Genomic DNA, 24,525 nt, shown 5'->3' on the forward strand with positions numbered 1-24,525 from the left:
CTTTCATCGAATTCTAATTACGGGAAAAATGCTGAAAAAGTGAAATAAAATCACTTCGTTTCACGATATTTGAATATGTCGGTAAGGTAGAAAAAAAACTGTTGTATTTTTTTTATCGATTGTCATAATTTAAATATTTCCCGCCAATACGAAATTAAAAATTTTAAATTGTTTTTGATTTTTTACTTTCAAAATGATTAATAATTAAATATTATTTTCTTGTATTTAAAAACAAATTGAAATGAAGAATAACGTTTTTTTTTACATATACATTTTCTATTTATTTCAACAAAATCAGTAATAATATGAATCGACAATTTTTTTTTTAATATCTCTCAGTCGTTTAACGAGATTTACATAATAACTTTTTTTTTCTAAATAATAATTCTAATAAATGATAGTTAATCGATAATAGTATAATAATCTTTCTTTTACAACTTGAATTTATTATTTTATAAATCACTTGTAATTTCTACCCCTGTCCACGAATTGTGTGACTAGTTGTAAACATTATTTTTAAAATAACTTAAACATCTCGACACTCATTGTGTTTCATACATTTTTTTTTTTTAATATATATATATATATTTTTTTTCTATATAAATCTTCTCACTTTTTCATTTATAAATTTAATACTCTTGCTCACTTGCTCACTTTCTCCCCTTTTCTTTTTTTTTCTCTCTTTAACTTCATTTGAAAACTCTTATTTGGAATGATGATTAAAATTGGGAGATTTGAGTATTTAATACAAAAAGAAAAAAAAACAATTGAAAATATTGGTACCCTTTTTAAAATCACACGGAAAAAAGTCACTGCACCAAGAAAGTCTTTTAATCTCTTGATATTATATATAAAAGAAAAAATCAGAGTTAGTCTTTTAATATTTGGAAGAACGGTGAAAAAGTGGAAGAAATGTTAATTTTTTACAAAAATTAATTCCCAATTTCTAGATTCAGTGACTCTTGGCGTGACATTTATTTATCTAATATATTTAAAAAAAAAAACAAAAAAAAAAAAAAATGCTCAAAGTAAAATAGTTAGTTTTTATAAATTGTGAATATTATTGATGTATCGATATTGATTATTGTAAGGCCACTAGTGGGTAATACAAATACAATATAAATATTACAATCTAAGCGAATTATATTCAAAAGTAAAGTAAATGTCAGATTACAGTGTCCTTGATTTGAGCATTTAAAAAATTGTCACAGAAAAAGAAATTTCTTTTCATTTTCAATATATTAAAAATTAAAAAATTCTCTATAATGCATTTCTTATTGTCAACTGTTTCATTGTTATCATAAAAATAAAAAAAAAGTCATTAAAAAAAAAAATGCTATTAATTAATTATATAATTAATAATACATATAATAATAATAATTAATAATTACAAGAATTCTAATTATTAATAATTAATAATAAAAAATAAAATTAAAAACAAGTCAAAATTACTCGTTAGAATTTCTTTGGACTTTCTGCAAACCGACAATTACATTGACAAGTTAGTTTGGGGCCAATTTTTTTTTTTTTAGTGTTTCTATATCAGATATAAAGATTTCACACACATTCTTTCTCTCTTAACTACCTTTTCTTTAAGCAATTCACGCAATCCGTACAAATGTTCTATATAAATATGAAATTCACTAATGCCTCGAACTTGTTTCATTTTTTTTACACAAAAAATTATTTCTATTTTGGCGCGTATAGAAATAGAATTCGAAAAAGAGAAAAGTTAACAATTTTTTTTTGAGATCTCTCGTTGTAGATAGATGCATTAGTTATATAATAGAGGAATTGTACAAAGTTTTAAGTGAAAAGGTTTTTTCGGAGGGGATTCTAGTCAAAATATCGATGCTCTCTGTTGACATAAAATAAATAAAAAAAAAGAAAAAAAAAATATGTGGCTTTAGGGGATATTGAATTGTCTTTTTCTTCTCTACTGTTACGTTGAGTTCAGACTTAACGGAAACGCCAGGTTCTAGGCACTCGTTGAGCCAAGCTCAATAATAGGCCAGACAATCAAGTCTGGCTTAAATTGTGTGTTACAATGTTGATTCATGTATCACTGTTGTGTCCTGATCATTGTTGGCATTTTGAATTATTGCTTGCGGTATATGGGGAATTAATGTGATTGATGACGTTCTTCTCACAGGTTTCGGTGATGCCTGAAAAAAAATATAAAAATTAGAAAATAAAAAATAAATAAATAAATAAAAATTTAGTAATCAATTTACCCAATCTCTTCTCGATGGATAATTCGTTGGTACTTCAACATCTGAATAACGATCAACCTCACCACAATCGGTTTCCGTTCCAACATTTTTCTTTTGCGGTTGCAACGTTGCATAATTTCTACAGCCCCTATTGAAATTATTTAAATTTTTTTCCTTAACGATTTTCTCTTGGCACAATATCTCTTGTGATTTACTTTGTTTATTACTTGGTGCATTACAACTATTTCTATTATTATAATAGAATGGTGGCATTCTTGATACCCAATGATCAAGTCCTGAGCCAGCTGAACTTGTCGATGCAGCTGATGAATTTCCCGTTGAATTATTATTCGGTCCTCGTTTTTGATAAAAAAGCATATACGCTGAATTTGTAACTAATTCCGATTCAGTTAATGGTTCAACTCTTGTATCATCAAAACAATACCATTGTGTATCATATGGATTTCTACAAAATGCAGTATAATGTCCACCTTGAAGATCCTGTCCATGATGATTGCATATTGCATATAAATCATAAACATTGTCATCAATATATTTGGAAAAATTTTGCCTCTGTCTTGATCGTGATTTTTTCCACGATGTCCAACCAGTTGTTTCTAAATTACCAAAATTATTCGATGAATTATCACTGTTTGCTAAATGCGGTGTCATATCGCAACCATATAATGGAAAATCAACTAACATTGTTAATTTTGCTGTTGAACGTTGCTTTGATTGTTGACGAAATCTTTTTAAATGTATCACAAGAATATGTGGCAATGTCCATAAACCAAGTTTTTTAACAACTTCCTGCTTTCGATTACACGATGGACAATACCATGCATCTTCAGCGCCAAGTGTCTCTTCTCTTGTATAAAAATCAAAACATTCTTCAAGTGTCACTGAATTTTCACCAAATTCAGAATTTGTTTTCAATTGTTTAACACTCGCATGCTCTTCAATTTGATCAGTGTCATCTTGTATTATATTTGATTTTGTTGATTCATCCCATTCGAGAATTAATTTTACATGCTGTGGACCAGAATCATCGGCACAAAGAGCCAATGCTTGTTCAATTTGTTCTGTATATAATGGATGTTCAACGCAAGGATCAATGCAAGGATGTTCATCTTGCGCTGGTGTTGCAACTGGATCGGCAACACGAATATTAAATAATCCTGGACTTTGACTTGATGTAAGAACATCATCAGCTAATGTTGCATGCATTTCTTTAAGTAAAAGTTTTTGTAAATCTTCATACGATGTTTCACGGGATATTTGCATTGTATATGGACTTCCAAAACGTTCACGTAAATTTCCCTTTACAAGGACATTTATCCAAACAAGTAGAATATAGGCCTGTTCTGTTGGTTCCTTTAATTGGGGCAATTCCACACAATAAAGAGGATCGTTCTCTGTGATCACTGACAATGGTTGACAATCCGAGAAGGTCCTTAAAAAAAAAATTGAAAAAAAACAAATTAATTATAAAATTATATAATTTTTTATTAGAAATTTATTAGAAAAATTTTAGCAAAAAAATTTTGTTAAAAATTTGTATAAAAAGAAATTTCGTTTTAAATACTAATTCGAAAAATGAAAATTCGTGAAAAAAATTATTTTTAATTAAAATTACCTGTGAAAACCTTCGTCGTAGACTTCAGTGAGAAGCATGTGATTCTCATCGATTCCAGTGTCGCTTGCGAGCATTTCTCTCAGTTCCTTGACATTTGCTGCTTGATTGACGCTAACTCCAATTCTGACTTGTCGTGGTTGTTGTGAAGTATACAAAACATTAACGAAGAGATTAATTTGCCGATGATTTTGCGGCACTGGTACCGATACACAAAGAAATGGATCAAATGTATTTGATTGTTTTTTACATTTTGGACATGTTAAACTCGAGCAAAATTGTGCTTGAAAAAGTTTATGAACAAAAGAACTGTTGCATCGCACATGATTGTTCAATGTCTCCTGAGCTACAACATTATCAGGTTTTCCATACGAACTCTGTAACAAAAAATAGAAAAATAATTATATTTTTTTCAAAAAAATCATTTTTTTCAAAACATAAATTTTTTTTATTTATTTTCTATTCTAATTTATCAACAACTTCCGGCTTTGTCCCTTTCTGAACATACACAAAATTGCCAGACATTTATTTTGGGATTTCTATTTCAGGTTAAAGGAAAGTGAAAGGGACGGAGAATTCAGACGAGAAATCTTTTCTAAAATGGGGAAAAAATTTATTTTTTTATTATATATTTTTTCGAATATTGTTGAAGAGAAATTTTTGTGGTTTTTGGAGAGAGAATTTCATGATCATATAAGATGATCTGTGTCATTGTGTAAAACCATCAGGCCTTCTGCATTCAATTTTTTTTTTTTTTTTTTTTTTTTTGAAAACAATGATATCTTTCACCTTGAAATGGTTTTCTGGGTTTCCAGTGTGGTTGCACCGAATGAAGTCGATAGAAATAACAAAACATTGTTGGCTTTTGTGTGTGCCAGAAAACTGACTCTAAATGATTGGGGTCAGGTGTAAAATAATGGCACAGCAGCTTTTACAAAAAAGATTTCACCTTGTATTTCATCCCCAGAAGATTATAAATGATATTTTTTATTGCTCCTTGATTTGTCAATTTTAATCTTCTACACCTGTCGTTTTAAATATTCAAATAATATTCTCATTTGCATCAAGATTTTTAATAATAATTTTCTAATTAAAAAAAAAATCTATTTTTAATTTTATTTTATTATCAATCTGCCAAAAAAATTAATTTTTTTTATATTTATTTCTGTATATTTATTTATTTTTGTTTTTCAAATTATTTCCTTTTTTTCGTAACGTTATATTTTAAAAATTCGATAATTAAAATATATTTATAAGTATGATAGTTTTGAGAAAAAAAAAGTCTGAATGTCATTGTAAATATCGGCAATTATAAAAGGGAAATTTGTGAGAAAACAATGCGTCATTAAAATAAAGCAAACTTGTTAAAACACAAGACTTAATGAGCTCGAAAAACCAATCATCATAAAATTATCTGTTATCAGTTTCTAGTGAAATAATAATTATTTTTATTGTCTTTAATGTCATTTCATAAATGTGAGGATTCTGTAAAATGAGATAATTACTTTTTTTTTCATATTAAAAAATTATTATATTACACGTATCATAAATTAATCGATATAATTAAATTCAACTAATAAACAATAATTTACGTCTTTTTGAAAATAATTAAATTAAAACAAATAATATATTATTATTTATTATTAATTTATTATTATTAATTAATAAATTAGTACAATTTATTATTAGAAATTAATTATACTAATTTTTGTTTTTTCTTTTTTTTTTTAGTATTTTTTTAGATTTTTCTAAAAATAATATTGTTACCGGCCAAAATTAAGAATCAATAATAATTAATTCAAGTATCATTCTCTGTGATAAAATAATAGAATTAAGGTCATCATTCATTAAATAAATATATCGCAGTTATTTTGGAATAAAAATTATTCTACACGTCTAAATAAATTAAATATTATTTTTTATTATTATTATTAAAGTAAATTAAATATTATATTATTATTTAATAATATTAATAATAATAATAATAATAATAATAATAATAATCATAATAATAATAATAATAATGATTTTTGTAATAAATATTTGAAAATTAAATTTAGTCGATAAATTTTTTAAAATAATTTTAATTAAAATTTAAAAAAAAATTTAAATTAATTAAAAATTAAAATTTTTAATTGTAGTAATTTTTTTTTAGTTTTCAAATTTAAAAAATGGCAATTATAGTATAAAGTAAACTAATTCAGAAAATAAATTACGAAACTCTAGTAATTGAATTCTTGTCAATTTGATTGTTTAAGGAACAAGATAAAAAAAAAAAGTGTTTTGCAATTAACGAAGAAAAATGGTAAAGGAATTGGTTCTCTCTCTTGAATTTTCAATTCGTTAGCATCCGTTCATTTTGCACACGATTATGAAACTAAATAAGACAAACGTGCAAGCACGTGTCTGTATATATAAACCGGAGAAAAAAAAAAAAAAAAAAAAAAAACGTCATACCTAAATAGACTATAATTAGAACCGGCAGGTTATAACAATCGTTATATGTACTTTAGGCGATAACGAGATCCCATTTCTGCTACTATACTAATATTTAAAATAATCATCAATGACGCAAAAAAAATATAATTTGATAAAAAATCTTTTCTGAAAATTAATTTTTCCTCCAATTCAATCTTTTTTTTTTGATATTAAATTTATTTAATATATAAAAAAAGGCAATTCACGTTAATATTTACGTTTTTAATATACCCTGGTTTTTATCTCAAAAAAACCGCAGATAACGATAACCCTGAAAATATCAAAGAATTATTTACAGAGAATAATGCATTTCCGATAAAAAAAAAAATTATTATTTAAAATTTTTTTTTTTTGCAAATTAAAATATCAATAAATGTCCTTTTTTTCGGTTTAATTTTATTTTTTATATTGATCTTATCAAAATTCAAACCATGAAAAAATAAAATATTGAAAAATAAAAAAATGTAAATAAAAATACAGAATAGATTTCATCATATAGCAACTTTTGTGGTTTCTTAAACAATGACTAATTGTTAAAAATAAAATAGACATTAAAATTATATTTTACAATGTGTTAAGTCTCTATTTAATTTCCTACCGGAAGTAATTTCCGTGTTTTTTTTTTGGTCACGATTTAGTAACAATTGTGTTTTATAAAATAAATTCACCAATGTCAAAGTTGTACGCTTGCACTATTTCCCCAAGCAAGAAAAAAAATTAAATTTCAAAAGTTCGGCAACCTCTTTGAAAATATTTTCTATATCACAATGTTTAATAATATCTCTTTAGGTTTATATAAAGAAACAATTTGAATATATATATACCTATAGGATAGTTTTTAGTATAGAGTCAATGCCACGTAAAACTAAAAATAGAAATATAAACCCTGAATATAGAAATATCGATTTGTAACTACATTAAAATTTTATTAGAGAAAGAGAGAGAGAATTATTTCTACGAGAGCTAAAATAGGAGAAACTATTTAAATTGACATTTAAGCTAACATTTCACTTTCTCAATTCAGATAATATATATAATATTCAGGAAAAAGTTTCGTTCCAGCAAATAGAAAATTTCGAAATTGAAAAAAAAAAAAAATTAATTTTATTTCTAAATTACTTTTGCGCAAAATTATTTTATTCTTTAATTATAGTCTTTGCTGGAAAATTACGGATTTAAATCCATAATTTTTTTTTTACAAAATTAATTAGGTAATTTTTTTTACAAAATTAATTAATTTTTATTTATTTAAATTTAATGTAATTTGAATTTCGAATAATAATTTTCATATACAAAATTTATTTTCTCAGGCATTTTTTTATCACGTTTTCTCCTCTATGTATAAAATATAAACTTTCGCGAACTTCGAGATCGTATTTTAAAGAAACTAAAAAATTCAATCGGATAAAATATATTTGCGAAAAAAATATAAAATTTATTGAAAATGCAAAATCGTAAAATAGAAATAAAATTGACCTAGTAGATTTTTGTATCGAACGTTTTACGAATTATGTCTAGACAACTTTTTCCACTTGTTTGTCCTGTTTTCTATAATCGAACCGGGATTATTGACTCAAACAAAACCGCTATTCTTTTAACCTTTAGCAATTTTTTTTTTTTTTTTTTCTTTAAAACAAAAACAAACAAAAATATTTCTATGTTCAAAAAAATATTTTCCATAATTTTTTTTAAATAAAAAAATATTTCATAAATCATATTTCTCTGTTAAAAAAAAATATGTTCTATAATTTTTTTTAAATAAAAAAATATTTTCCATATAATTTTTTTTAAATAAAAAAATATTTTTCATATAATTTTTTTTTTTTTAAATAAAATAATATTTAGATTTAAAAATCGTTGTAAAATTTATATGTTCTTTTAGTTGACTGTTTCTCTGAATAAATTTACAATAAAACTTTTTATAATTAATAATATTGTTTGTATAAGAATTCTTTTTCGTTTGAATTTTATCTGGATATCAGAAAATAAACAGAATAAAGAAAAAAAAATGTGGAAATGAGTCAGAAAGAACATCGTTGACTTTATATATATATATATATATAATATTAATAATAATATATAAAACATGAAATGACAAGACAAAAAAAAAAACCTTTTGTAGAACTAAAAAAAAATATTTTGATGACATACCGGAAGAGACAAAATTATATTTTACAATGCGGTAAAAAAAAAATCATTGAAGCGATAATCAATTTTTTTCAAAAAAAAAATAAAAGAAAAGAAATTTATTATTTGTATTATTAATTTTCAAGGTTTTTCCGATAAATTATGGAATTATGCATTTGAATTTACGATAATGGTTAATAAACACAAGTTTCAGCCAGGTTACTGTATAATTCATGGTCAAAAGCAGGATATTACGATTAATCGACAAAAAAAAAAAATGTCTCCCTCTTTTTTTTCTCCTCTCCCTCTTCTACAAATATTATACTCTATCTAATTTATCTATCCCTATATCTAACGATTAAAACAATTATAATAAATTACATAATATTTTTATAATTTCTGTTTTTTTAATTTTATTTTACTTTTATTTTTATTTTATAATTTTATTTGATATTTTTTTTTAGTTTTTTTATTTTCTTTTTTATTTTATTTTTATTTTATAATTTTATTTTATAATTTTATTTTATATTTTTTTTCAAGTTTTTTTATTTATTTTTTATTTTATTTTTATATTTTACAAAAATATGACTCAAAAATAGTAAAAATATATTTTAAAAAACAAAAAAAAAATTATATTTTTCCAGTGTCTCTCAATATATATTAAACTACTGTTGATGAACAAATAAGTCTCGCGCGATATTACGTCACTATCAAATTGAACACGTCATGTTTGATTCTCTTTGGAAATGTATAGCTAGTTCAAGGTCTTCGAAATGAGGTGAAAATTCATTTATAATTTCATCTGTCTAAAGAAGCCCTTATAAAAATTAAATTCAACACGAAATATTTGTGGAAATTTTAAAGCTATTGCCGCACCTTTCGCTATATATATATATATTTTTTTTTTTAATGTTATGTGACAAATCATATATTCAATTTTGACAAAAGATTTTAATTAAGGCGTATATAATTAATGGTTTTTAAAAAAAAGAAAAATATAATTGACCCATTTAATTTTTTTTTGAGTCATTTACTTTTTAGCTTGTCATGTACGGGCATTTATCAAATTAAGGGCATGTCCACGTTGCAAGATTATCAAGTAATTAATTTTCAGTTAGAAAAATTAATTACTAAAAATATTCTAATAAATATTTTAATAAATAAATTTAAATAACATTTTAATGAAAATATTTTAATAAATAAATTTAAATAACATTTTAATAAATAGTTTAATAATTAAAAAAAATTATTTTAATAATAATAAAAATTATTTTAATAATAATAAAAATTATTTTAATTACTAGTAATATTTTAATAACAAAAAAAAATTATTTTAATAATAATAAAAATTATTTTAATTACTAGTAATATTTTAATAACAAAAAAAAATTATTTTAATAATAATAAAAATTATTTTAATTACTAGTAATATTTTAATAACAAAAAAAAAATTATTTTAGTTAATAATATCTGAAATATTATTAAAAATATTTTTAGTTAGTAGTAGAAAATATTAATATAAAAAATATTTAATACTGTTATTTTTTTTATCAAAAAAGATAATTTATTATATAAAAAATATTTTTTAATATTTTTATAATTTTATTCGTTTAAAATAAGTCATTTTTTTCAATTTGATTTATGCGGCATATAAAATCATTAAAAAAAAATTGTTTTTTTTTGTAAACACAATCATCGTTTATAAAAAAAAAGGTAATTAAATCTATTAATAAGAAAAGTTAACAGATGTTAATGTAAACATATATATATATGTATAGTATAATATTTTATCGTGATTCGTGATAGTGAGCAGTGATTACAAAAGCGTTGGAATTTCGTATGATTAACATCCTATTCATACAAAAGCGCAGAATATAGTTTTGAAGCTCGTCAAGCATCCTTTACATAATACATATATACACGAATCCGGCCTCTCTCGTGCATTCATAACTCGTAATAATTAAACCAGGTCCGACTACACCAATGAAAAATTGTTGGAATATTTTTTTTTCTTTTTTCCATTCACTGAATAGAGAGAAGAGAAAAAAAATGTTTTTTTTTTTTACTCAACAAAATGATTTTTTATTTACCAAAAGAGAAAAAATTCATTTTATTTTATTTATTTTTTTTAAGGACATAATTTATCGACGGCCCTGAATTTTTAAATCTTTAATTGCTATTACGCATTAACATGTAGATTATACTTTGGTTTATATGGAGTATCAAGTCACGTGTGTTAACTTAGCCTGCGAGAGTAACTCGATAGTAAAAAAAAAAAAAACCTTTAGCCTAGTTTATAACTCCATTTCGACATTTTCATTCAGTTATAACTTTTCAAGTATAAATGGCAAAACTAGTTTAATTTAATTAAGCAAATTTCTCAGTAAAACGATTTTGACAAAAATTAAAAATAAAATTATAAATAAAATTTGTTTTATAAAAAAATATTTTTTTTTTAAATTTTTATTATTGTATTTTTTTAAATTAATTTTTTTTTTTTTATTTAAAATCTCATTCAATGATAAAGTTTTGCTCTGTTTATTAAAGTCAGAAAGAATCTTATAGCGTTATTAAATATGTGTATAATTTTTTTTTTTTCAACTTGTTTGCGTGCAATTCTGAGAGTGTGGCAATTAATTTGTGAAAAGAGTCTAATTAAGATAGGGACATTCCAGAAATTTTTTTTTTATGATTTTATATGCCATATAAACAATGCATTAGATTGAAAATAAAGTGAGTTAGATAAACAAATAAAATTATAAAAAATAACAATAATAAAATATTTTTTTCTATCTCTTTTTCGTTAAATAAATAAATATTTTTTTCGATAAATAAATAAATCAAAATAGTAAAAAAAAAATATTTTTTTTGATGATTTATTATAATTAAGAAAAAAAAAGATATAAATTAAATTTTTGAGATTGGATATAAATTATGAAATCTCAACGATTTATCAAAATTAATTGGTCTAAATTTTATTTAATTGAACAAAGTTGCCCCTGTGGAGTTCACACGGATTTATATAAGAGTCTCACATAAAATATATGGACCACTTTTAGATGTAGAAGATTAAAATCGAACCTAGCTTGACATTCGGAGGCAAAGTTCAATTTGAATTTTTGATCGATTCACGAGAGAGAAAGAGAGAAAGACAATTAACGAAAAATTTCTGGCTAAGAAAAACCGCACACACGGGATTCTATTTTCCATTTTCAAATTTTGCATCTAACCGCAGTTTCCGAGTCAACACAAATATTTGAATACTCGAAAAATATTTGCAATCTTATATATTATGAAATGCATTTTTCTATATTTAATTAAATTTAATATTTTTGATATTTAAATGCAATTAAAATAAATTTATTATAATTGAGTAAAACTAATAAAATTTTAAAGGCAATAAAAAAATTAATACTTATTATTTATTATTATTATGTTTTAGTATTATTTATTATTATTATTTATTATTATTATTTTTTTAGTATTATTTATTATTATTATTCACCAAATAAATATAAATTAAAATTATTTCTAAAATAAATTATGCATTTAATTAAACATAAAATTAATAATGTTGATTAAGCAAGTCATATTAATTATTGAAATTAAAATATTTAAACTCTTCCTGGATAAAATTTTGCTGTCATGAAAATATTAAATGATAAATTGCATAATCGCGGTAAGCATTAACTAAATTTGCCAATCGTTTAGAAATTTATTAAATTGAAATTTATTTTTTATAATAAAATTAGAAAATGCATTTTCTAAATTATTAATTTATTGGAGCGTACATTTTTTTTGTTTAAATTTAATTTTAATTTGTTTTATTTAATTTGTCCAAAGACATTGTGATTCAATGTGCAAGATACCGCGAAGGTCGTGACGCGGAAATGAGACTACTTTATCCCTCACCTACTTTAGGTTCTGTTTCTACATTAATGTAATTGGTATAAAATTATCTTTTCACCAAATTTTCACGTAACAATATGATGATCATTAAAATATGAGAAATAAGAATTCAAAAATAAAAAACAAGAAAAGAAAAAATAATTATTTTAATTAGAAAATTAATTAAAATATTAATTAATTTATTTATTAATTATTAATTAAAATATTATTTAAATTATTAAAAATATTAAAAAATAAATAAAAATAAATTCTAAGGTTTAATATAAAAATAAAAGGAAACAATTTTAAATAATTCAAAAATATCACTGAATTGCTAAAAAAAAAAAAAAAAATTCTGAAATCTGAGAAAAAACTTGTTGCATGTTATTAATGCGAATCGGTAAGCAGGAATTATTACTGTTATTTTAACAGACTGGAACGCTGAAAAGCGAAACATGAGACTCAATGCAAGGAGATTGGTTGGCAGCGAAAGTCACGTGTAAATTTCATGGTTTTTATTGTAACTATAAGCGGTAATAATTTTCGAATTTAAAATTTATTTTAACCGAATTTTAATTTTTCCATGTTATTTTCGAAAAAAAAAAAAATTTTATTGGAAAAACTGCGTTAATAATAATTAAATTTTAATTTTTTTATATATAATATTAATTTTATTTATTTCCAATTAATATAATAATTTTCAAATAATCTTTCTCGAGTGCATTGAAAAAAAGATCAGTTAAAAAAATCGTTATATACTTTTTTTTCGAGTTATCATTATATTGTGCGTGAATAATGTGAAATCGTGACAAAGATTTGAAAAAGAACGTGACTTTTTTTTGCAAAATTCACTAAATGACATTGACCCCATGAAAAAAAAAATCACGACCGTTAAAAAAAAGGTCACGTTTTTTATAAAAAAAAATCCCATCTTTCACTATTAAAAAAATAATAATTAATTTTCTGCCTCTTTTTTTAAATTTCTGAACGAGTGGAAAAAATGTAATTGAAAGTCACATTACAATGACAATAATCAACTATGCTGATAAAAATTTACAACATTCTTATCGGTTTCTACTTGAAAAAAAAAAAAAAAAAAAATCAGTGAGCGATTTAATTTTTTTTTTTGTAACTTGTAAAATTAACACTCTTTTCTTTAATATTTTTCAAGACCATTGATAATAATATTCATAATATTATTTTTTAACCCAGATTCATTGTCTATTAGCTATTCATAAACAAAGTAATGCAACTTAAATTGAACAATAATTAATTAATATTTATTATTTATTTATCTAATTAGATGTAATTGATTTATAATTTTATTTTTTCTAAATTAAAAAATAATTGTAAATATAATTTTTTCTCATTTTTCTCTAAAAAGCAAAATTTTTATAACTCCTAAGGAGTAAACTGTTGTTTTTTTTCATACATGATTTCTCATTTTTAATGCCCACGCAAAATGCAAAAAAGGTGAATCAGCGTTGTTACTAAAGTTATAAACATGAAATAAATACACAGGATTTAAAAGACAGTTGTTAATATAAAAACATAAATCAAAAATAGAAATCTAGTTTATTAATAATTGTACTAAATAAAAAAAAAAGGAAAAAAAAGTTCAAGAAAATTAAAACCGTTTTCTCTCTCTATTATAATTATTTCCATAGATTGCCAAAGGAATTATGTAACAGAATGGAGGAGGAATGACTGCTTTGCGAGAATGAATCATCCTCTTCTGTTGGCGTAAAAAGACGATCACACAAACTAGAATCAACCCACAACTTTTGTTGATACAAAGGAAGAAATCGCAACTAGTTTCAAAGATTTTATTTGAGATTACACTCACCAGTGCAACTAATGAAAAAATACGAATATACAAAAAGCGCAAAACAATAAAAAAAAAGAAAATTTCTTTCCTCGACAGATTTAATTTTTTCCAAAATTAAAAAAAAATAAATTTATTTTCTTTAGTAACGAAAAAAAATTTTTTATATTCAAAAAGAAATGAAAACACACATTTTTTTTACTAAAGAATTCCCGCGAGAGAGAGAGACTTTCTATATAATTTTCCAGATGTGTGACAACCGGAACAGTTATGATTGCAAGAATTTATATATAAACTCTCATCGTCAGCTCCAGATAAATATTTTCAAATCTAGAATGCGCTCTCTGAAAAATCAAACAATGAATAATTAGAAGAAAAAAAATTTATATCAATATCAATTAAATAATTTCGAATTTCGAGGAGAAAAAAAAATAGATTTTTAATGTGGGAAAAAAATCCAACAGGATCAGAAAAAAAAAAAATGCATTCAGGTATACTCATTAAACTGCCGGGGGAACTCGGGAGCCTCGCACACAGCTTTTTATTTATTTGCTGTTGGCTGAGTGAGGAACTTTCCAATTGAACGGTCGAACTACTTTTCAAAAGCAAGTTTGTTGTCGCACAAGAATGGAAAAAGACAATAATTACAACTTCCTGACCAAAAAAAAAAAACAAAGATCAATTTCGATTTTTGAAAATTTGTTTTTTTTTCGAACGTGAAATATAAATTTAGGTTAAGGCCTCGATCTCTAACGATCCTTTTCTCATGTTCTCGAGAATAAAAAAAAAACTATAAAAAAAGAAGGCAGACAAAAGAGCCCAAGGCCTGCTAAAATATCATTAAGAAGTTGAAAGAAAGAAAGAGGAAACGAAATTAAAATAAAAAAGAGAGGAAGTCTTTTTTTTTTTTCTTCGAAAAATGAAAGCAATGAAGATGAAATCCTTTGGCAAACATTGATTATGCAACGTATACAAAAACTTGTCGACTTGATCAAATGTGTCATTCCTAGTTTAAATGTTACTCTCGTCTCGAGGCTAACGTATTTTCATCGAACGAGCTCATTGACTTGTAAAGATGCTCTCTGGCTCTCTTTATAAATACAAGTTTCAAACCAGAATCTTGAATTTTATAGTTTATATTTTTTCTACAATTACTTGATTCCTGCATTTTTTTTTTATATTTACGATTCGATGTAAATATTTAACGATTTAAAAAAAAACGATATTAACTATTTTTGCAAATATAACAGAAATTACAAATTTTCGTACATAAAGAAAAATTTACGAAAATTAAATTTCGTGATTTTTTAACAGAAAAAAAAAATTCACATACCTTCATAATTTTGTACTTGTTCGTGCTACCAGTATTAAGATCCTCGTGAACTTTATCAAGTAACCAAAGAAGAAATTCCTGTGCATCGTGTTGTAAATTTCCTCTATATTGACTTCCGTATTTATCAACGACACTTTTGAATGCAGTACTCATTTCTGGATCATATTGACATGTCCATATTGCCTTCAATAACAATGCTAATTGTTCTGTTATTTCACCCTTGGTACCATATTTTTTTGAATTCTTAGTCTTTTTTGAAAGATCATCTTTATAACGATCAAATACAAAATATTCCGCAAGAATATCAGTATGCGAAAGACATTGTAATACGGCATTCATAAAACACGTGTTACCATGATTTCTAAGTCCTGTTACACCAGGAACACGATCTGATGGTATTTGAGGAAGCCTTGGTGGAGGTACCCTCAATTCACTTGCACTTGAACTAAGTTCATTTCTATATAAAGATTTATTTTGCTTACTGACCAAATTGTCAATAAATTTTTGAAATAATTTTTTCACCGAACGCCTACGAAAGGGTTTCTTTGGACCATTTCTCTCTGGATTATTGTAATTTGTATGTGACCTTGTAACACCATGAACCTGCTGTAAATTTTGTGTTCGCTGTTCCTCTTGCATATTGTTCCTAACGTTTTCCTTGAAATTAAAACTGTTCTCTTTTAAATCACGAACTGGTTTTGCACGTCTTTTTGACATTCTTTGGATAATATTACCTGGTAGGGTAAATGTTCGTTTAAATCGTGATGTTACATCCCGTGTTTTTAAATCAGAACCAAATTTAACCTCTTCCACGCCCAGCTTGCCTTCGGACACTGATTTCATCACCGTACCGTTATTCACGACGATATTAATCGTCGATCAACAAAAAAAAGAAAATTATATTTTCATTAAATCTCACATTTCTAAACACATTGCTAATATAAATTTCACAAAGCTTTTACATGCCGCGTATTGCTGATTAAGAAAGAGCAAACACGAATACACTGTCGCGCCACGGCGGCCATTTGCCTTTTTTTTTTACACACAACCTTCCACAAATCGCGACACTTCGATAATGAGAACATAGATTCGCCGTCCCCTATGAGAATATCAAGCAGTGTGAAGTTAGATCAAGAAGCATAAAGGTACACTGCGCAGTAGCAAGTTCTGCGCACCCAACTGGAGGGAAATTTAAATTTACACTTTTTTTTCTATCTTTTCTTATATTCATTGATTAAAAATTTTAAATGTTTTTCTATTTTTTTTAAATATTACTTTTTAAAATTATTTTATAAAAAATGTATTAATTAAATAAATTTTTAAAATTGGTGCTCCTGGTTAAATGATACAATTGTCAGCACTGTCAGTCTGTTATCTTCCTAACTTCACACTTTATGTTTGTGCTACTTTACTGAAATTTTTTTTTTGTTAAATGTCAACATTTTACAAAGTTTAAACAATGGAAACAGAAGATTCTCCCGATTCACAAGAATTAAAAGCAACTATTGCAACATACAAAAAGTTGGCAGAAGATTTCTCAAATCATGATACAATTTTAAAGGTGATTTTATTATACATTGTTTATGTTTATTTTGATTCTGTTAATCAATATACCTATATATATATGTATAATTTCTTCAACAAAAATCAAATCTATTTACAGGACAAAACAGTACTTTCGTACATTGCATTTATAATGGAAAATCCTGATACAGAAGTTGTGGAATTAGCATTGGATGTCCTTGAGATATTTGTGAGAAATTTAGAGAATTATTCACATATAACCTCAACATTTGGTGTTCGAGAAGCACTTGATTCAATAATTGACAAATATAGTTTAGATGAGCCAAAAATTGCCAAACACGCTCAACATATTAAAGATAGTATAGAAAGAATGAAACCACCAATTTATAATTTACGTAGTCGATGTCGACGTGTTATTGAACCAAAAAAACTTCGAACACACGTTATTGTTTTACACGTTCACGGCCTTCTTCCTGTAAGTTATTTTTAATTTTATCTATATAAATTCTGCTTTTTTTTAATGAAAAATTTTAACATATTTTCTTAATAGGAAACTCGAGCTGATTTAGAATCAACTTTAATAAGAATTGAGGGTTTAATTTCACTTGTTCTTGACGTGGAACATCAACGAGTTACAATGAGAACTTTAGTTAATGTCACATCGAAACAAATTGCTGAAGCAATTCAAAAAAATAATCCAAATATGGAGGCTAGATTAGTTACTAGAAATAAATATAATCAAGAATTTTTAGTTAAATTGGTGTGTATTAAATTTATCTATATATTTATTTATTTTCTTGATTTAATTTTAATAATTTTTCATATAGATAAGTACAGACGCTGGGGATTGCGATATATTACCAGAATATTTACCCGAGGAAGAAGAACAAGAAGAGGAAGAAAAAGAAGGTGTAATTTCCATTTTTACTGGTTTAAGACAAAGTGCGTCTTCCCTTTATAAATCGACAGCTGAATTTCTTCACAATTCCTTTTATTGGTGAATCGTAAATTCCTTTTTTATTTAGTATTTTATTTATTTTCTTACGTGCACCAAAAAAAAGGAAGAACCACAAAAAAATGAGTTTTTTGTTCGTGTGCATTGACCCGTAGGAATTTACCGCAAAATGGTATAGAAAACAAAAAAAAAACCGTTAAGAAAATTATTAAATAATCCATTAAAATTGTTGTCCTTTTAAAAATTTTTGCGATTATTTTTGTTTATGACAATCAACCAGTTTCTTTGAAATTTTTTGTTTCTGTTTTTTATATTTCAAAGACTTTTTGAACTCAGTGTTCTTGCCAAAATTTTTCTCAAAGAAGCTTCTAAAAAAAAACTTTTAGAAATTATTCCTAGAATTCAGATCTAAAATTGAAAATCGATCTGCAGTGATTAAAATAAAATTTAGAAATTGTATATATATCTTTCATTCTGCTTTTACATATTTCGATGAACGTGATTTTTCGGAATTTTTAAAAAATCTTCATTAGAAAATTAAAAAAAAAAAAAGAATCTAATTAATAAATGTTTACAAAAATTGATTGTAAATAATTTATTGAGATTAATTTGTGTCTCAAAAATATTAATTAATCAGGCAAAAATTTATATTCCCTGCCTGTTCTCTATATATATATATAATCGACTAGTAAAAAGTTTTCATCTTTATATTTTTGTGAATAAGAAAAAATGTTCAGTTTGTTGAGTAGTTTAATATTTAGGCATTTTTTTTTGTGTGTGTTATGGAGAGAAAAAAAAAGATTTAAAAACAATCTTTTAAAAATATCTATTCCGTATTTCTGCGTGTAAAGAAAATTGTCAATAGATTATTTAAAGTTAAATGTCGACGAAGCACTTTAACAGCATTTTCAAACTCGAGCAGCATTATATTTAAAACTCATATACTCATCAATCGCAAGGCTGTGTAAATCAAATGTTTTCTACACATAATATTACTTTTTTCTTTCTTCTCTGTTTTTTTTTTTAATTAAGTTAAAATACCAAAAAAAAAATATACCTAGCTATGTATAAATATTTTAAATGTTATTTGATTATAGCCATTTGCTTAAATAATTATTATGTTCCTTGCAAGGTTATCAATTGAAAATAATGTTAGAGCTGCGTTTTGTTAAAATTTAAATACCAAATTCAATTACTGTTAATTTTCATTTAATGTGTTTCAATAAATAGCTATATGGCTGAATTAAAATTGACATTTTAATTTTTATTTTCAATTATTTTTTTTTATTTAAATCGAAAAATCTCATGTAATTAAAAGGATTTACATAAATTTATACATTTGATAGAACAATCTTAATTTAAATGAACAATTATTTTTTTTTGTACAGTTAAAAAATATAATCTAGCGACATGTTATTTTATAAAATGAATTTGAATACTAAAAATATAGAAAATTTTATATTTCTATATAGTATTCTAGTTCCTCTTTTTTTTTTAATTAAAACAAGACAATATCCAATCAACAGTCTTTTAAAATTATACACATATTTAAACTTAGATGGAAATTGGCTTTGGTTTAAGCATAATTGCTTTTTTAATAGTACATAATTTTTTTTTTTATGATTGTATTTAATATTCTCTTAACTAAAATACACTATAAAAAAGAAAATGAAAACTATTATGCTATACAGTTAAACTAGAAAGTTTTTAATCTTTTTAAGGCACATTAATTTTATTAAAAACTAACGATTTTGAAAAATTCTTCTTAATATTTCTTTTTTATTAACCATATATTTTTAATTCTATTCTTGTATCAATTTTGTTCGTTAGTAATTGTATACTATATATAATGGACGGAATATTAAATTATTAAAAATACTTTATAAGTAAAAAAAAATCTCTTTAAGGAACAAAAATCCTTATCTGAAAATATTTTAAATTCATTTCATTAAAATTTTCTTTTCAAGACTTATTAACGTAATTTAGTAAATAAAAAAATTGTATAAAAAATTACTATCACACAATAAAGATAATAAAATCTGAGATTCTCATAATCTTAAATATAAAAATATACAAAAGTATAATTTTTATGTATAATTTTTATCTATTAAAAAATTGGACGGAATTCAATTTTAGAATCCAAATGAATTTTGTAAAATTTCAATTATTGAAATTCTTATCGGAAATAATTTAAGAGAGCGATAAAAATAATTGAAAATATTAAGGGTGATAAAGTGGCTGTTCCTGCACCACCAAAATGAAATACTTTTATATAGTTTTCAGTTTTTAACCACGGATCACTACCATCGTCAAAATGCATTGGACACTGATCTCTTTCTCGTTCATATTCCTTAAATAGAAGATTAAATTAATATTATTTCGAATATAATTTTTCTTTTTGTTTTTAATTAATAGATAAATAAATTACCTCCATTTTTAAAGCAACTGCGGCGCTTTCAGTATAATTTTGACTTGTCACATCTTGATTGATACCACAAAATGCACCAACTGCTTGTGACATAAGAACACGATTTAAATCCGCTCTCTGATAAACCCAACAACGATATTTACTGTATGGATCTCTATCATCGTATGTAATTAAATATGATTTTAAATTCTCCTTCCAATAGCCAATGCATTTCATTATATAGTCAGGTTCACCTGAAAATTATTAAAATATTAATTAAAAATTAATATACAATTTTTCTTTTTCAAAAAATAGAAAACTTACTGTATATATCAACTGGTCTTCCCAAATGATCGACAGTAAGACAATATGTTTCATCGATGGCAATTTCTTTTTGATCCGTATCGCATACAGAAAAATCGGAAATATTTTGTTTACAATAAAGATTTGGACGTGGAGAAAGTGTAACACCGCCGAGAATTCTTGTTTTAAATAAATCATCACCCCGTTGTTCAAATTTAAATTTCCCAGCAACTGGACATCTTACTGGTACAGGATTTTGTGCTATAATTAAAATTATAATTAATTGTTGGAATTTTTTTTTTTTTTTTATAAATTACTCACCGAGAAACAAATCATATTTCCAATTAACTTGATTTTTAAATTGAACCCATGAGCAAACGGTGGAAAATTCATTTTTTATCACAGCCACTCCTTTTCTGTATCGAATTATATTGTGATGCTGTGGCACAAAGTCGAAACAAATATAATCCTTTTGACTAAACAGAAAATAAAGGAAAATTTTCACATTTGGTAATTAAAATTAAAATTTTATAAATATTTTCTTTTACCATCCATCGACTGTTAATCTTGCCATCATTACTCGCGTTCCTCTTTGCTCCTGACAGACATAAGTAACATCACGCGATCTACCTTGATCTGGATTCCATGTTTCCAAAATATGTGTTTCATTAATAACAACATTTGCATCAACATTTGCAGTATTAATCCATTTTCCTGTCATATTCTGTGGTAATCGACAGCCTGGTTCAACAACTTCCGCCTTGACTGGAGTAATTCTCAAACGTTCTGGACTTTGTTCAACAGTTTTTAATGTATTACATTCAGCCGTTATTGATACGCCAATATAAAGATCGTCATCACGATTTTTCAAAAAACATCTATATTTTTCGTCTTTTCGCGATTCTTTTGTATTCGCCACTGCGAAGAAATGATTTTTCCCAACGAACCAATGACCAAGACAACTGTATTCCACAACTAGAGGCAATAATTTTTAAATTAATATTATTAATTAAATTATTATTTATTATTATTATTATTTATTATTATTATAATAATTAATTATTAATTAAAGATTAATATTATCAATAATAATTTAAATTTATTAGAATATTATTTCATATTAAATGATAATAATGAAAATTATTATTATATGTTATTAAATTATATATAAAATTGAATTATTTTCCAAATTTTCAATTTAAAATTCAATTATTTACCAAGTTTTCAATTTAAAATTAAATAAAATTCAAATATTACCCGAAATTTTAATTCAACATCAACTTAAATTAAATTATTATCCAAAATTTCAATTAAAATTCAATTATTTTCCAAAATTTCGAGTCAAAATTAATTATTATCAAAATTTTCAATCAACAATCAACTAAAATTAATTATTATCAAAATTTTCAATCAACTAAGATTAAATTATTTTCAAAATTTTCAATTTAAAATTCAATTATTTACCAAGTTTTCAATTTAAAATGAAATAAAATTCAATTATTTTTTAAAATTTTTATTCAAAATTAATTATCGAAATTCTCAATTAAAAATAAACTTAAATTAAATTATTATCAAAAATTTCAATTAAAATTCAATTATTACCCGAAATTTTAATCCAAAATCAACTTAAATTAAATTATTATCCAAAATTTCAATTAAAATTTTATTATTTTCCAAAATTTCGAGTCAAAATTAATTATTATCAAAATTTTCAATCAGCAATCAACTAAAATTAATTATTTTCAAATTTTCAATCAACAATCAACTAAAATTAAATTATTTTCAAATTTTCAATTTAAAATTCAATTATTTACCAAGTTTTCAATTTAAAATGAAATAAAATTCAATTATTTTTTAAAATTTCTATTAAAAATTAATTATCGAAATTTTCAATTAAAAATGAACTTAAATTAAATTATTATCGAAAATTTCAATTAAAATTCAATTATTACCCGAAATTTTAATCCAAAATCAACTTAAATTAAATTATTATCCAAAATTTCAATTAAAATTTTATTATTTTCCAAAATTTCGAGTCAAAATTAATTATTATCAAAATTTTCAATCAGCAATCAACTAAAATTAATTATTTTCAAATTTTCAATCAACAATCAACTAAAATTAAATTATTTTCAAATTTTCAATTTAAAATTCAATTATTTACCAAGTTTTCAATTTAAAATAAAATAAAATTCAATTATTTTTTAAAATTTCGATTCAAAATTAATTATGGAAACAATGCCAAAAAAACATTGAAAAATTTTAACCAACACAAAATAATGTCAAACAATACATTTAAAAAAATCAAAAGACCTATAACAAATACTAACTTCAGGTGTGGACAGAATGAACGAAAGATATTCACGATTATTAATATTATTAATTTCAAATATATTAATTTGATAATTATAGAAAAACATAATAATTATTAATTACTAAAAAAGAAATGTACCTCCGTCAAATGTTTCCTTCATTCCCGGACACTTTTTGTAAGTGATATTAAATTTTTGATTAGTAATCAAAAATTGTGATCCTGCTGTTTGACACGATTTAATTTGTGCATCTGGATTATCACAAACACCTGTGAATCTGAAACGATTCTAAAAGAAATAGTAAAAAATTAATTATTAATTATTAATTATTAATTAATAATTTTTCTAGATAAATTTTTTTTTCAAATAATTATATAATAAATTACCTGATAGGCAAATTGCCAAACACCTTCAAGAGACGATCTACAATTAATTGGAACAGGATTTTCCGAAAATAACGTAACCAATTGTTGATCGGGTCGCAGTCCTTCGCAAACATTTTTCACTGTTGGTTCAACTCCAGGTGGTAAATTCACGCACTTTACTGTAAAATTTTTTAAAATGGAATTTAAACATTTTTTTTTAATTTCTTTCGGAAATAAATTTTTAAAAAAATGAATAATACATACGTTCAAGTTTTTCGAGAACATTAACTGTTCTTACAATTAATTTAACGCAATGGTAACAATTATTATTTTTAAATACAAATGTATAATTTGTATGATACTCCTCGTGAACATCAATACAATATCCTCTGTCCGACATTGTCTCGGCATTTATTTCTGTTAATGTATTTTGACCAGTTTCCCATGAAAACCATGATCCTCTTATTACAATTGGTATAAAACATCCCGATTTCTCTTGTAATAACGAATGTGAATCTATAAACGAAAATTAATAAATAAATTATTAGAAATATAATTTAATTAATTTTTTAATTTAGATTTTTTATTTAGATGAAAATAATTATTACTATATAAATATCAAAAATAATTTCATTTATTTAGAATGATCAAAATTTTGGAGCCAATTCACCTTGTTTGTTTTCAATTAAAGAATTTAGTGTTTTTTTTAAAAATATTTTTTAAAATAAAACTTACTGTGAAAAAATGTTAATAATATTGTGAAGAAATAAATTATACGCAGCATTTTTGAAGGGCTATACATATTTTATAACTAAATTTTTTTGAAAAATTTTTAATAGCCAACGCCCTTCATATGGAGGCACATTGGAGTCAACTACTATGCAGTGATCCACGATCCACCTGCATGACTCAGAAGACTCAGGGTTGGGAATGTAAGTTCGTTTCTTTCTCTCTAATGATCACAAAATGATTTTCCAGGTAGAAAAAAATTATAATTCAAAAAATTTGAATTTCAAAAATACTTACCATTTTTTTCCTCGCAAATATCGATTTTATTGCTAGATCCTTATTTTTTTTGGAATAAATTTTATTCATAATATTCAATATGGCGAATCCAATATGGCGGAAACTATAAAAAAAAAAATTATAAATGCAAAAAATT

General features: G+C 24.0%; 3 protein-coding genes across 3 annotated transcripts; 1 reads left to right on the top strand and 2 right to left on the bottom strand.

The window, feature by feature from the left end:
* Positions 1 to 415: 415 nt before the first annotated feature.
* On the bottom strand, positions 416 to 16,580 carry LOC127282341 (ubiquitin carboxyl-terminal hydrolase 31-like). The gene is made up of 4 exons (XM_051306511.1): positions 15,498 to 16,580; positions 3,850 to 4,223; positions 2,235 to 3,666; positions 416 to 2,165 (listed from the first exon to the last, which is right to left on the bottom strand). The coding sequence occupies exons 1-4, from the start codon at positions 16,338 to 16,340 to the stop codon at positions 2,043 to 2,045; spliced, it is 2,772 nt and encodes a 923-aa protein (XP_051162468.1). The 5' UTR covers positions 16,341 to 16,580; the 3' UTR covers positions 416 to 2,042.
* A 294-nt stretch (positions 16,581 to 16,874) lies between these two features.
* On the top strand, positions 16,875 to 19,229 carry LOC127282343 (uncharacterized). Its single transcript, XM_051306514.1, has 4 exons — positions 16,875 to 17,058; positions 17,161 to 17,496; positions 17,572 to 17,781; positions 17,849 to 19,229. Exons 1-4 carry the CDS (start codon positions 16,957 to 16,959, stop codon positions 18,020 to 18,022), a joined length of 822 nt encoding a protein of 273 aa, XP_051162471.1. The 5' UTR covers positions 16,875 to 16,956; the 3' UTR covers positions 18,023 to 19,229.
* LOC127282342 (uncharacterized) lies at positions 18,726 to 24,297 on the bottom strand. The gene is made up of 9 exons (XM_051306512.1): positions 24,099 to 24,297; positions 23,628 to 23,879; positions 23,385 to 23,542; positions 23,139 to 23,286; positions 21,235 to 21,661; positions 21,008 to 21,162; positions 20,708 to 20,947; positions 20,405 to 20,637; positions 18,726 to 20,326 (listed from the first exon to the last, which is right to left on the bottom strand). Exons 1-9 carry the CDS (start codon positions 24,163 to 24,165, stop codon positions 20,153 to 20,155), a joined length of 1,854 nt encoding a protein of 617 aa, XP_051162469.1. The 5' UTR covers positions 24,166 to 24,297; the 3' UTR covers positions 18,726 to 20,152.
* Between the last annotated feature and the right edge of the window lie 228 nt (positions 24,298 to 24,525).

Source organism: Leptopilina boulardi, unplaced genomic scaffold (genome assembly GCF_019393585.1).
Source record: "Leptopilina boulardi isolate dan_hultmark-lab unplaced genomic scaffold, ZJU_Lbou_2.1 LbouV2_30, whole genome shotgun sequence".
Taxonomy (NCBI): domain Eukaryota; kingdom Metazoa; phylum Arthropoda; class Insecta; order Hymenoptera; family Figitidae; genus Leptopilina; species Leptopilina boulardi.